General features: G+C 34.5%; 1 protein-coding gene across 1 annotated transcript; it reads right to left on the bottom strand.

Annotated features, from left to right (window-relative positions):
* Positions 1 to 11753: 11753 nt before the first annotated feature.
* On the bottom strand, positions 11754 to 13190 carry LOC145621201 (uncharacterized). Its single transcript, XM_081675939.1, has one exon. It carries the CDS (start codon positions 12904 to 12906, stop codon positions 11980 to 11982), a length of 927 nt encoding a protein of 308 aa, XP_081532065.1. The 5' UTR covers positions 12907 to 13190; the 3' UTR covers positions 11754 to 11979.
* Between the last annotated feature and the right edge of the window lie 257 nt (positions 13191 to 13447).

The raw sequence follows: 13447 nt of genomic DNA, 5'->3' as shown, positions 1-13447 counted from the left end.
ACCCCCAAAGTTGGGTTTATTTAATAATAATCAAAAGTTGAGATTATTTTGAGCGAATCGAGCAAAGTTGGGATAATTTTTGTCAATTTTTCCTATCTTTAATTATCAATATGTATAAATTATAATAATTGAATATTAATAGTCAATACATTGAGACGATTCCTACAAGTACCAACGAGACTATAGTTTTTTTTTTGTACAGTATAATTCACAAACATTGGTCAAAATAAGTCAAATTATAGTATTAAAAATTCCAATGGGTACTTAAAAAAAAGGATAATATGATAAGGTTAATCTTGCGAACAAGGTATTTTTATTGATTTGAGTTTCTAATATAAGTAGAATTTTGGACATACTACACAAGTTTTAGGACAATATTGTTGTGCTCCATTGTCCCGATCAACCAACTTGTTGGGCCACACGTTCATCTTGACTAGAGGTGTCAAAACCGAATCCACCCGAAAAAAACTATCCGTTTCGAACTGTAACCGATCCGATTTGATTCGAGAAAATCAAGACCTAAACCCGATTTGTAACCGAACTGAACTTGACCCGAATCCGAACTTGACCCGATCTAAACTTAACCCGGCACCGATTTGATCTGAACTGAACACAACCCGAATCCGATTTGACCCGACCTGAACTCAAACCAAACCAATTTGACCTGACCCGAGCTCAACTTGATCCAAAATTGACTCGAAAACAACCGATCTAATCCGATCTGTTTTGACCCGAACTGATATCAACCTGACCCGATTTTAACTAGATTTGATTTTTACCCGATCCGAATTTAACCGACCATAATTAATTATTGACCTTTTTATTCCAGTTCTTATACTACGATATATACTAATTTAATTATTAATAAGTTAACTTTATAAACTACAAAGAAATAATCCAGAGTAACAAGTTTACTTCATGTACATATCAATCATATAAAATTACTTTCTAAGCTTTATATTCGTCTCATCTAAAAGATGGCATTGAAGATGGTACAATTGAAGATTGTACAATTGAAGAGTTGTAATAACCTTAAAAAGATGACATTCTTATTTGTATATATCCGCATACGTAACTATCATTTGTCAATATATTACTAGCTCATTATTTATCGTTTCACTTATATAGGTATGATAAGTGATCGATAATTATACAATCTCAATTTACCTCAAAGATAAAAATTATACATAACTTGATCAAATGAGAATTTTTTTTTTTTGAAACAAATGAGAAAATTAATACTTCGTAATTAATAATCAAACGATAAAAAATATATGATACAACTTGATATTACCCAATAATAAGGTAAAAACTCAATAATAACTCTATTTTAATTAAAAAATAACCTTATTTGGATATGAATTTGGTCAACTCGACCAAAGTCCAGCCAAACATAGAAAATTATTGAATCGAAATTGACCAATTAATGAATCAACCTTATCTTAATCAAATCGAAATTGACCGAATCTAAATCATCCGATCCGAACACTAGTAGAAAAAAACTAAATGGCAAGCAGTTCAAACCCCCTAATGGCAAGCGGTTTTGAACCGCATGCTCTTGGGGGGCTTGCCAATTGCCTTTTAAATGGCCAGCGGTTCAAAACCGCTTGCCATTTGTAGAGAAAGGGCAGCGGTTTGGCGCCAAAACCGCTGCCCATTATGGCTGTAAAAAATTAAAAAAAAAAATAAAAATTTTTTTTTTTTTGGTTTTTTTCACTTAAATTGTAACACAAACAAAATATAAGTAAAAACATTAATATTTTCATTAATTAATTGTTGTAATATTACAATTTCATCAAAAACAAAACAAAACAAAACAAAAAATTGATAATCATGTAAGCAATCCCCTACTCCCCTCGTACTGCCCAACTCAGCCTAAAACCAACTCATCACTGCCCAGCCGCAATTGACGCAGCTCTCACCGCAATCACCGCCATCTCTGCCCACCAATTTCAGCATCCCCTGCTCCCACCGCAATCACCGCCAGTCGCTGGCTTTCACACCTCCACCACACCTAGCAGACCACACCCACACCCACGCGCACCACCAGCCGCGTTAATCTTCCTCTTTTACCCTTCTTATTCTTCCTTTTATCACTTCAACTCCAAAAATTCCCAGAAACTTAATCAAAATGAACCAAAACAATTTTAAAAACTCTTTAAACCCAGAAAATAAACCCCATGAAAATATTTTTAAAAATCTCAAAAAACAAAATAAATGAAAGAAAAAGGGAAAATACCTTGAAATCAACCAAAACCCCGATGTTGGCTTGAAATTATGGTTTCAATGGTCAAATTCGACCATGAAAACTCTATCTAGAGTTTTTATGGTCGAATTTGACCTAAAAAACTCTAAAATTTACACGCATGCTAGGCGATTTTGCTAGAATTCGATCAGATTTTTGGATTTTTGGTTTTTTTTTTTGCACGAAAATGAGGGGAGGCTTGAGATTGAGATTGAGATTGAGAGAGGAAAGGAGATACAAAATAGAGTGAGAAATGGATAGAAAATAGAGGAAAGGTGCGTGAAAATGAGAGAGGAGAGAGAGTGGCTGTGTGAAAATGTGAAATGAGAGGAGCTAGAGAGAGGTGCTGCTTGAAAGAGGAGAGAGGGTAGAGGTAATGAGAGGAGGAAAGAGGCGTGAAATAATATAATGGGTTGGTAGGGTTTTTTTTTTTTACCAATGGCAAGCGGTTTGAGCTATGATCCGTTTTTTTACATTTTGGCAAGCAGTTCAGGATGGACTGCTTGCCATTTGCATTTTGGCAAGCGGTTCATCCACAACCGCTTGCCATTTACATTTTGTCAAGCGAAATTCAATAACCGCTTGCCATTTGTGGCTGCCCATTTAGTATATTCTACTAGTGGAAATTAATCCGACCCAAATTAATCCGACCCGAAATTAACCCGGTTAAACCCGTTTTGAACCCGATCCGAATTTATCCGAACCGAAAGTGAACCGATCTGGAGATGACCCGACCCATATCCGACCCGGAATTAAAAGACCATGACCCGAGTTTGATCCGACCCGAAAGTGTCCCAACCCGACCCGATCCGAATTAAAAGAATAATTTTGACCCGAACATATCTAACCTGAACAGACCCGACCCAAACTCCATCCGGTTATCCAAATTGGCATCTCTAATCTTGACTCCACATTAGTATTATAATTATCCACTTTGGGGCTTAGCCTATATTTAGCCACCTTTTTAAAAGGCCTCATATGAATGAAGTAAATGGACACTATTATGCAAGTCATCACTTCCTTTATTCTTTCAATTTCATGTGGAATCTTGGGTAGTATACCCTAACAATCCTCTCTTCAAACCAAGGACTACATAATAACATAATTCTTTATGTGAGAGTTCGACCCCAACTTATCCTGTACTTAAAAAAAAAGGTCAGGTTACATCTTTGTATAGGTCCAATAATAGCCTTTCAAATGCTAAAAGGGATTCAGACTTTCCGAGGTGCATCTATGTCACAATTAGGCCCTATTAAGACCTGGTTATTGGGCGGGTCGGTTACGGGTCAGGGTCAAAGAGGGTCACATTTTATAGGGTCAATATAGGGTCGGGCCAATGCGGGTCGCGGGTCGATAATGGGCGGGCCTACAAAATATCAAGTAAAATAAATATTGGACAAAGCCATTATTAAATACATATGAATACAAATTAATCTATATAATTATTTTTACATTATGTATTTTCTTTTATCAACTAAATTGAAAAAACATGTTGGCCCTATATTGACCCTACTCAATAAGGGCCCTGTCCATTAATACCCATGTCCATTAAAAGCCCTATAAGCTTGGCCCTAACCTTGTTATCATTGGGCTACCCTGTCCAATAACCACTTCTAGGCCCTAAGATGGAACAACCTTTATTTTATAAAGACATGATCTAGAAAACATTCACGCAACATTTTGGGCTCGGAACTAGTCCATTTGAGATAATAAGGCCCAATTTAATTTGTGGTGTCTTTTTCGTTTGTAATATCTAGATGATGACTTGACAACAGTTGGTCCAGGTGAAAATGAAGCTGATTTAATCTATATCTATACTTCTATATTAAAAAGCGTTCCTAAAATTGTTTATGTGCCACGTTATTCCCCTCTCATAGCATTGTGTCACATCATCACTTAATGACATGTCATTACCAATTAACAAATCATTCCAACTGTTATTGATAGATAAATATTAAAAAGCATTTGATGGGATTCGAACACTAGACCTTGAGGATACAAGATCTAGCTCTTTACCATCTTAGCTAATAATAATTCATGTCATCTATACAAATAAATATAACTATAAATGATACGCACCAATTAAAAAGAAAACGTGATAAGTAGTTTGTAAAAAAAAAAAAAATTAAGAGGAATAAAATCAACATTTCTCAAACAATAGAGTATTAAAAATTGCTTTCTATAGTATTTGGTAATTAGTAACATTATATTTAACATTTATGCATAACATACATAATGGATGATAATATATTTCATAAAAAAATAATTTAATCTAAGTGGTAACCCGGTGCAACGCCCGGGCTGCACACTAGTTTATAGTTAAAAGTTAGTCAGCATTCCTCTAGCTTAATTAACAAAGCTTATGCTTCTATGATTTTGATTGGTCGAGAGACAACAAGCAGACGTTAAATAGCAGTAAGTCAGTAACTACTTTAAATTTTTTATTTTCATCAAAATTATAATATAGTATCTGTTCAACGTTGTCTAATTCATAGTTTAATGTAGGAGGTCATTTATTAATGTGTTATTTAAAATTGTTTCAATTTCCTAAGATAAATTGATAGGTTTTCATTTGTAATGTAGAAGCTTCCAATTTTAAATTTAAAAAATGTTAAATATGATCACTCAACCAAAAAAAAAAAAATGACATCATTATTGCATTTAGGCGGAAAAATTTTCATTAAGAAAGCGACACGTGGGCAATAGTGACTTCAGCAACTTCTGTTTTAGAAATAGTTAATATATACTATATGAAGCCCTTGCATCTTTGTTTGATTGGCTACAATTAAGATTTATAATCCTACATGGCGTGCTAAGAAAATTAAATTCTACGTGGCTCTCTAAAAACTCAGGAAAAAACTCCCCTTTATATATATATATATTAGATTGGTGTAATTTGTGGCAGAAGATTTGTAATTAGAGTTTTACTTCCTCTTTATTTCTCAATAATGAAATGAGTTTACTACTTATTCATTCTTTTAGGTTTGGCTTGATGGAGATACTCCTTGAATTCTCAATGTAATTATACAGTAAGTTTCCAACACTTAAGTAATGATTACCACGACGTATATGACAATATTACTGTTTGAGATATAATCAATATCAAAACATATATTTGTGTGATATATTATTAGGATTTATAGTTATGGTAGTATGTCTTAATTGTCTTTATTTGAAAATTGTTTTTCTATCTTATCTTAAATTTTATACTTGTATAAAATACTCTACTGATTGATGAACGAGCCATATCGACTATCAACACTTTACCCCGAATTTGTCAATGCATGACACTTTCTAATTTCAACACTTGTATGTCTATCTACTTCCTAATCATGGTGTTGTAGACTTGTAGTCAACTAGTCCACAGTCAGTGCCTCAAAATTTTCTTTTACTTTTTTTCCCTCTACAATTTAATAATACTACCACATGTACAATAAGCAAAAAAAATTAAATTTAAATTTAGTAAGAATCAAAGCATATGCATGAATACATCACATATTCACATTGGATTTAATCTAGTTTATTTGAAAGTCAAAAGTCGAAGGTCTATACATTCAACCTCGACAAATCATGGTACGTACATACTTAGAGAGTGCTGGCAAGTCGAAAGCAAAGCAGCAGTTCTGAAATCACATGACATTTAATTTGAAGATGATGCTGCTAGCTAGCTTGTCAGTTAGGGCATCCATCCATGGTGGACCTCAGTAACCACACCATTAAATTCGATGAAGGAAACTGGATCATATACCGCTATGATGTTTATATTCAATCATTTCATCAAATCATTCAAATGGTAGAAGTTATTTCATCTAATACAATCATTGCTTAAGAAATGATATAAAAGATCGAGAGAAATTGGATAAAGTTGGAAGATCTTATGCGCAATCGGGTGCACCTAGCTAGAGTTAGGTGCATCAAAAGATATTTGTCTGCTCCTTGTTTATAAATCTTCAAATCAATGAATTAAAAAAAAAAAAAAAAAAAAAAAAAATTCCTTTTTACACCCGTATCCATGTAAGAATATCAGCACTCAATTGAATAAATACGGAGTACGTAGCTAGCATGCAAGAGAAATGCATAAAGATCGAATATAGTATATCATAAATGTAGCCCTTTTTTTCACCAAAAAAAAAAATGTAGCCCTTTTTACACCCAGATACATGTAAGAATATCAGCACTCAATCAAATAAATACGGAGTAGCTAGCATGCAAGAGAAATGTTGGAACCCAATGTGTATCACTTAGGCCTGTTCACGGATCGGATATCCGATCCGAAATCACATTTTGGATCGGATATCCGAACCTTCGGATATTAGATTTTGATATCCGAATCCGATCCGAAAATTTCGGATATCCGATATCCGAAATCATTCGGATCGGATGTTTCGGATATCCATTATCCGATATTAATGAAAATTGTATAAATCTCATTAAATGTTTTGCTTTTTGTATCGTTAAGCATAGTAGTCTTTTAGAAGACTATTTAATTGGCATACATAATAAACTAATAAAGTCTATTTAACTACCACAAATACAAAAAACTATAACACTAGCAGCCTTCTTTGTTAGTTTGGCGATAAGACCAACAAGTTGGTGAGCAAACCCAACAATAGAGGAGACACATACACATATTAAAAACCAAAATTCCCAACAGATGAATCCTTATAATCTTTTAATTACCAGAGGAGAGTTGAATGGTGATTTGTTGAGCAACGGAGAACAAACCAACAAATTGGCGACTGAACGAAGAAGATCGAAAATTAAAAAAGAAAATTAGGCCCATGTATTCAGGGGTTGCAGAAGATCGAGGAATCAACTTTAGACCAACAAAGAGCAAAGATTACGAACCAAAATTAGACTCAGTTATCACCGAAAAAAACAGAGAGGTGGCTGAGTGACTGAGGGGCAGAGTTTGGAATATAGGGTTCCTTTTAGAGAGATGAGAAAGAGGCGGAAGTAGGTGAGAACTGAGAACTCACTAGGTTTGTTGGGCACTAAAAATTATTTTATAATATTATTATAAAAATATTTTTGAAAATTTTATATGTACTGATGTATTGTCATATACATATCAGGCTTACAATTTCAGATATCAGTTCGGATATCTGAAAGAAATATCCGATATCCGATAATATTCGGATATCGGATATCCGAAAATTTGAAAATCAGTATTTGAATCCGTATCCGATATCCGTTTTTTCGAATCGGATATCCGATCCGAAATGATTTTTCGGATCGGATATCCAAAAAATCGGATCAAATACGGATCGGATTTTCGGATTCTCGGATAGTTTTGAACAGCCCTAGTATCACTTGTGAGTGTCCCACATTGGAGAAAGAGGAGATGTGGTTCCACTTTATAAGGTAGAGGAGTAACTCCTACTATTGCCAATTGGTTTTAGTATGGAAGCTCCAAAGCCTTGTTTGTGGACCAAACTCATCTCCTCCTTGTTCGGGTTGCCCAGGCCCATTTCATATTGTCTCGAAATTTAACAAGAAATACATAAAGATCGAATACAATATATCATAAACGTAGCCCAGAGATATACATAAAGATCGAATACAGAATATCACAAATGTAGCATGCATGCATATAAGTGATAAGTCCAACAAAATTTAATTAGTTTGAATACCAACTCTTTTAATATGACAATGAGTCAATGATCGCATTTCCTTAGAATATGAATCTTTAACTCAAACATAATCTTCCTTTACATGTATATTGGTCTTATTAGGCGTAAAAGCAATAATACTTCGTATTGATGTTTGATTGAACACCATATACTATCGTATCTTTAACTCGATATTATTATTATTATTATTATTATTACAAAATGGATCTATATATGGTTTTCTAACCAACATACTCCTTTCAATTAATTAATAATATTAGAAAATTGTTGATTTGTTGAGCGAAGTTAAGAAATCATGCAAAAATTTCTTTTTTTTTTTTTTCTTTTTTATTTTATTTAGAATTTTTTCTGACGAACCGCTACAAATTAAATCACTATGAGCTGCAAGTAGTTCAAGCAATCAATATAATTGATTATGTAATCATATCCACGTATATACTTCGTATTATTGAGAGTGTACAAATATTTGATGAAATTTGAATTCAAAAAGTTATATTGCAGATTATATAAATTCCCTAACGTTGAAGGTACGTAATCCACTGCACGTACGTTATAAATAAACAACACCATCCGATGAAATTCTGCCTAATTGACTCCAACTTTTCTTCTGTTTTTCTCCATCAATTCTGTGAGTGGTGAGAGTTTTGCTACTTTCCAACATTTCATTCAATACAACTAGTTTGAGTCTTTTGACCCTATGCGATATATATATTGCATGCATGGGGTTATTTTACTTTAAAGGTTTATTTATACTCCCTCCGTCACCCGAAATAACGGCCCATTTGGGTTGATTACGCGGGTATTAAGAAAATTAAATGAAAAGAAGTAAAAGAATATTGAAAAGATAAATTTACATGGGGTTTGTAAAAATATAGAGAAAGTAATAAAATCATATGAAAAATCAAATTTTTATATGGGGAAGCTAATTTTGCACAAATATTGTTGTAAATTGTTTGGTGTTTTAATGCAAATGAGTCATTCTTTTTGGGACTAAAATTAGGCCAAATGAGTCGTTCTTTCGGGGACGGAGGTAGTATGATTTTTCATTTTAACTAGTTTTTGGGTCTCGGTTTGGCTGGTGGTGGGGCAGGGATGGGGATAAAAACCATACCCGCCATAGGTGATGGGGCGGGGGTGGATTTTAAGTTGTACCCGCCTCATCCCCGCCCCGCCCCACCCGCCCCACTTCTTACCCGCCCCATCCCCACCTTATACCCACGTCTATATATCTTAACAAGCAAAATTATATACTTTATACTATTTTATAAAATAATAATGTGAAATAAAATGTTAGTTATAGAGGCTGCCCAGGTTTATCATTTTGATAAACAATTGAAGTTTATCAAGGGTTAAAAGCGTCATTTTTAGTTGAAAATGAAGGGTGTTTATGTAATTTGATAATCACAGTTAACTAGCTGTTGTTACCCATCTTCATCTTCTTCGTATACTTCCAGCTATTGCACAACAATGGAGACTTAGTCTCTTCCCCACCCCCCTTCATCTTCTTTGCCTCCTTCAAGTTGCTGATATGGAGATTTCGCCAACCATAAACCACCACCATTTTCGACCACCATTTTCCGCGGCTTCGCCGCCGAATTAAACGAAAACCCTAAGATAAAAGGGAGAAATTAAGGGTATGGTTAACCCTTAAGGGTAGGTGTTTATCGATTGCTTGTGAGCTTTTCTTCCCCCACTGAAATCTCCATTAAAGTTGGTCTAACCTTCTTCCTGAACAAGTGGGTGTTTGTGAGTTTCACTTCCGTCAAATAACGCCGTGAAGAGTGACAGTTGTACATAAGTACTACACTGAGTTTTTTATTATATAAGCTCAAATTTCAAGACCAAATATTTACATAATTGCCATTTGATAAACATATCTTGTTTATCAAATTGATAAACTTGTATTTTCCCTTAGTTATAATACTTTGTACTACACTCATATTATAAACAAAAATTTGTTATTATTAAAAATGTTTTTCTTTTTATCTTATTATAATCCGTATTAATTACGTAGGATTGTGTATTTGAGAGACGGAAATAAGGTGGGTCTTAGGTGGGGATTAGGCGGGTTTATGGTGAGGATTAGGTGGGGATGGATATCCAGGTGGAGGGTGGGGCGGGGATGGTTTTAGAGTTGTACCCGCCGGGCCGGGGTGGGGATGGTTTTAGAGTTGTTCCCGCCGGGGCAGGGATGGGGATGAACATTGGACCCGCCGCGGGGATGGGGATGGGGATGGAAATTTTAGATGGGGATGGGGATGGGAAGACCAACATCCGCTCTGCCTCATTGACATCCTTAAGTAAAAGTGCATGACATGCATGAGAAACAAATGGAAGGGATAGTGCTGCGTAGCGTAATGAAAAGTTGAGTGAGTGACGTGATGTAATGAATGGGTTTACGTGGCACATATACCTTCTTAAGAACGTTTTTTAATAGATTAGTATAGCTTACTTGATGCTCTATAGGTTTTATATTAATAGTAAGAGGTATATTGATTAGTTTGCACCTTTGATCCCCCTTCCTCTTTGCATTGATTCATTTTATTCTCTCCTCTTTCTCCTATACAAGACTTCCTTTGCATTGAACCTAAAGAGTGGAGGAGAAATACTCTCCATTCCACACAATAAGGGTCTATTCTAATTTACTGAACTGAACTGAATATTTTATAAGAGAAGGAAATTAAGAACTGAACTGAACTGAATATTTTATAAGAGGAGGAAATTAAGAACTAAACTAAACTTATCTTAACTCATTGGAGCTGAACTGAACTAAACTGAACTGAAAATAAGTTGAAGAGAACAGACCTTAACAAAGAATGCAACTCCTAAAATGCATTTACTAACCTCTTAAACTACAAGATTTTCTATCAAAAATGAGCCCAATAAATATAGAACTCATTTAATTATTGACCTCTAATCTAGCGTGGTCTCATTATTTGGGACTCCTTTCTTTAGCTGCGGGCCTCTAGTCCACTCTTTTAATCATTTGAGACCACTAACTATACAATCTTGATCCAATCTTTATGAGTTGGTTATACTGTCATTACCAAACTTCGAGATAATATAAAGAGCAAGCCAAAAGTAGGCATCAACACTTTGGGGGCAACATCAACAATGTTGTTAATGTGAGTCTCTTAATTAGATTTTTAGGGCTGTTGTTATCTTAATTATTTTCATATTAGAGTCATTTACTCAATTTTGTCGGTCTTTCTTTTTGTTGATACTACTCTTTACATTTAGAGTTATAGTAACTGAGAAAATGGGTATTCGGATTCAATATGGACTAATTTATTTTACTATGTACAAACTTTTCGATCTCAACAAAGTAAATTTATGGATATAAGATCGTGCTCGATAACATGATTAAAGTTGATTGTTAAAAATTTCAATATGTTGTACGACTTATTATAATTGATGGTATTATTTCTGCCAAAATAAAATGTTAAATAAATATTGGACAAAATCAGCAAATACTAGCCAAATACCATGGTTGAATTCCCAAATTACCCCCACTACCCTCCACAATAAAAAAAAAAAAAAGAAAAAAAAAAGAAAAAGAAAAAAGAAAGACAGTAAAAGGACAAAGCTGTTTGCAAAAAACTGCATAAAGCAATTTCAGCTGTTACTCTTGTATGAGATCTTTTTGGACCTGCCCTGCTGCCAAAACCCTGCTGCCCATTTTGGCATCTAATTCCTACAATCCTTCTCACTTTTTTACTTTAATACTGCTTTTTCATCATTGCTTTCCTAATTGTTACTAATACAATACTAAATGATTAATTAAACTAATCCTTTGATTAGCTCAAGTCATTAAATTGCTTTAACCTGATAATAATGTCATTCTTTTGCTCACATAAAGATTATTTCAAGATACATTCATACAAGACTCAAATCAATGCATTTCATGACTAACAAGATTGGGATCAAAACCCGTTTACATCACAGTTCGTTGTGCCTCCCTATACAACACAAAAATTAAACCGGAGGCATTCTAAAATAATCAATTATTTTTTATGTATTTACTTCAACTGAAATAAAAAATAAAGTTGAATTAAGATGAATAAAAATCAGAACAAATCAAACTACAGTAAGATTTATTTTCTAAGAACTCTTACTAGCATATATCAGCAAAGAAAATTCAACTCTTTCTTGATCTTTTTGTACCAATTTTTCTTCCAACCAAAGCCTACTTTCACCACCACTTCTAGTCTTGAACATAAAAACTGCAGACCCTGAAACTGGATTGAAAAACCAGTCATGAACATCCCACATCAGATCAACAAGCAATCCGTCGACGAACACGGTCTGATTGCCTCTGAAGTTCCACTGCAACCTCCGGACTTTGATCACTGTCCGCTTGTCAATGCTTACATACAGAACAGGCTGCTTAAGCCGCTCATGATCTTCGCTGCATCGGATGATTATCTCATGACTTATACCAGAATCACAGAACTGTGCTTTAGTAGAGTAGAGAGCATTTCCTGAGTAATGTTCTCTGCGAGAAATGAGCTGTACTGATTTTGACAGCAGCGAACTGTCCGTTTTTAGTCTCTTGGTGACGGCTTCATGAGCGAGGTCACCAAGAGCTAAGGTGAGTTCGGAGTTTACTACTATGACTACGTAGTACCCGTCTACAGGCTCAGGGCCGGAATGGTATGTTGCAGACGAGAGATCCCAGTATACATCTACCTTTAAAGAGTCTACCTCGAGCGATTTCTGGCCTTTCTTCTTACGAAATAGGCGAGAAAATGTGTTAAGCTTAAAAGAGGCTGAAGAAGGGTCATCACCAAAGTTAATGCTTAGACCGCCCTGGCCGAGCGGGTTCCTACACCATGTCACAGTAATCATGAACTGCTTTTGTTCAGAAAGGACGGCTTTATAGAGAAAAATCACAGCATTTGGAACAGAAGGGGTGAGATTCAGATTCGGTAGTAGGCATGGTTGGTGATCTTGGTTTATGTAACTAGAACACGTCGTTTCGGATATCCGAACCGCGTGTTCGCTAAAACATGTTACCATGTCTCTCATCTTTGTACAATTAGATGAAATGAGAGTAAAAGAGATGGATTTCAAGAATTTTATTTATGAAATTTAGGAGTTATTTTAGGTGGAGGAGTTAGAGTTTTGATGAGCAAAAAAAGGGAGTGATATTAATTTGATTACAAGAAAGAAGGAAAGGAGATCCAAGGAATTCTGACAAACACCATGTAAATGTATTTATTATGATTTGTATTGCACCTTAAAATCTGTAAATTTGTAGTATTATGGAAGGAAAGGGAATAGAAGGTTGAAGGGGGGATTCTTGAGTCTGCCAGTTCAGCTTATCTATATTTTAAAAAAGAAATGGAGGGGACCAATAACAGAATATTTTTTGAGTTTTTAAATTTTAAATTATTTGTGTTAATTTATGAGTACTCTATAGTAAAAAATGAATTTGAAGTTGTTTGGTTTAGTTCAACTAATTAAATCTTTTAGGAGAACTAATGTCTCAATTTTAGCCTAATTACCTGGGTTCTACAAATTATTTCATGTATTTAGGAATATCTAAATGATGCTTACGACATGTGGT

This window comes from Chenopodium album, chromosome 27, assembly GCF_948465745.1.
Source record: "Chenopodium album chromosome 27, dcCheAlbu1.1, whole genome shotgun sequence".
In the NCBI taxonomy this organism is placed as follows: Eukaryota; Viridiplantae; Streptophyta; class Magnoliopsida; order Caryophyllales; family Amaranthaceae; genus Chenopodium; species Chenopodium album.
The sequence above is the reverse complement of the archived record's forward strand: the minus strand, read 5'-3'. Positions and strand labels throughout refer to the sequence as shown.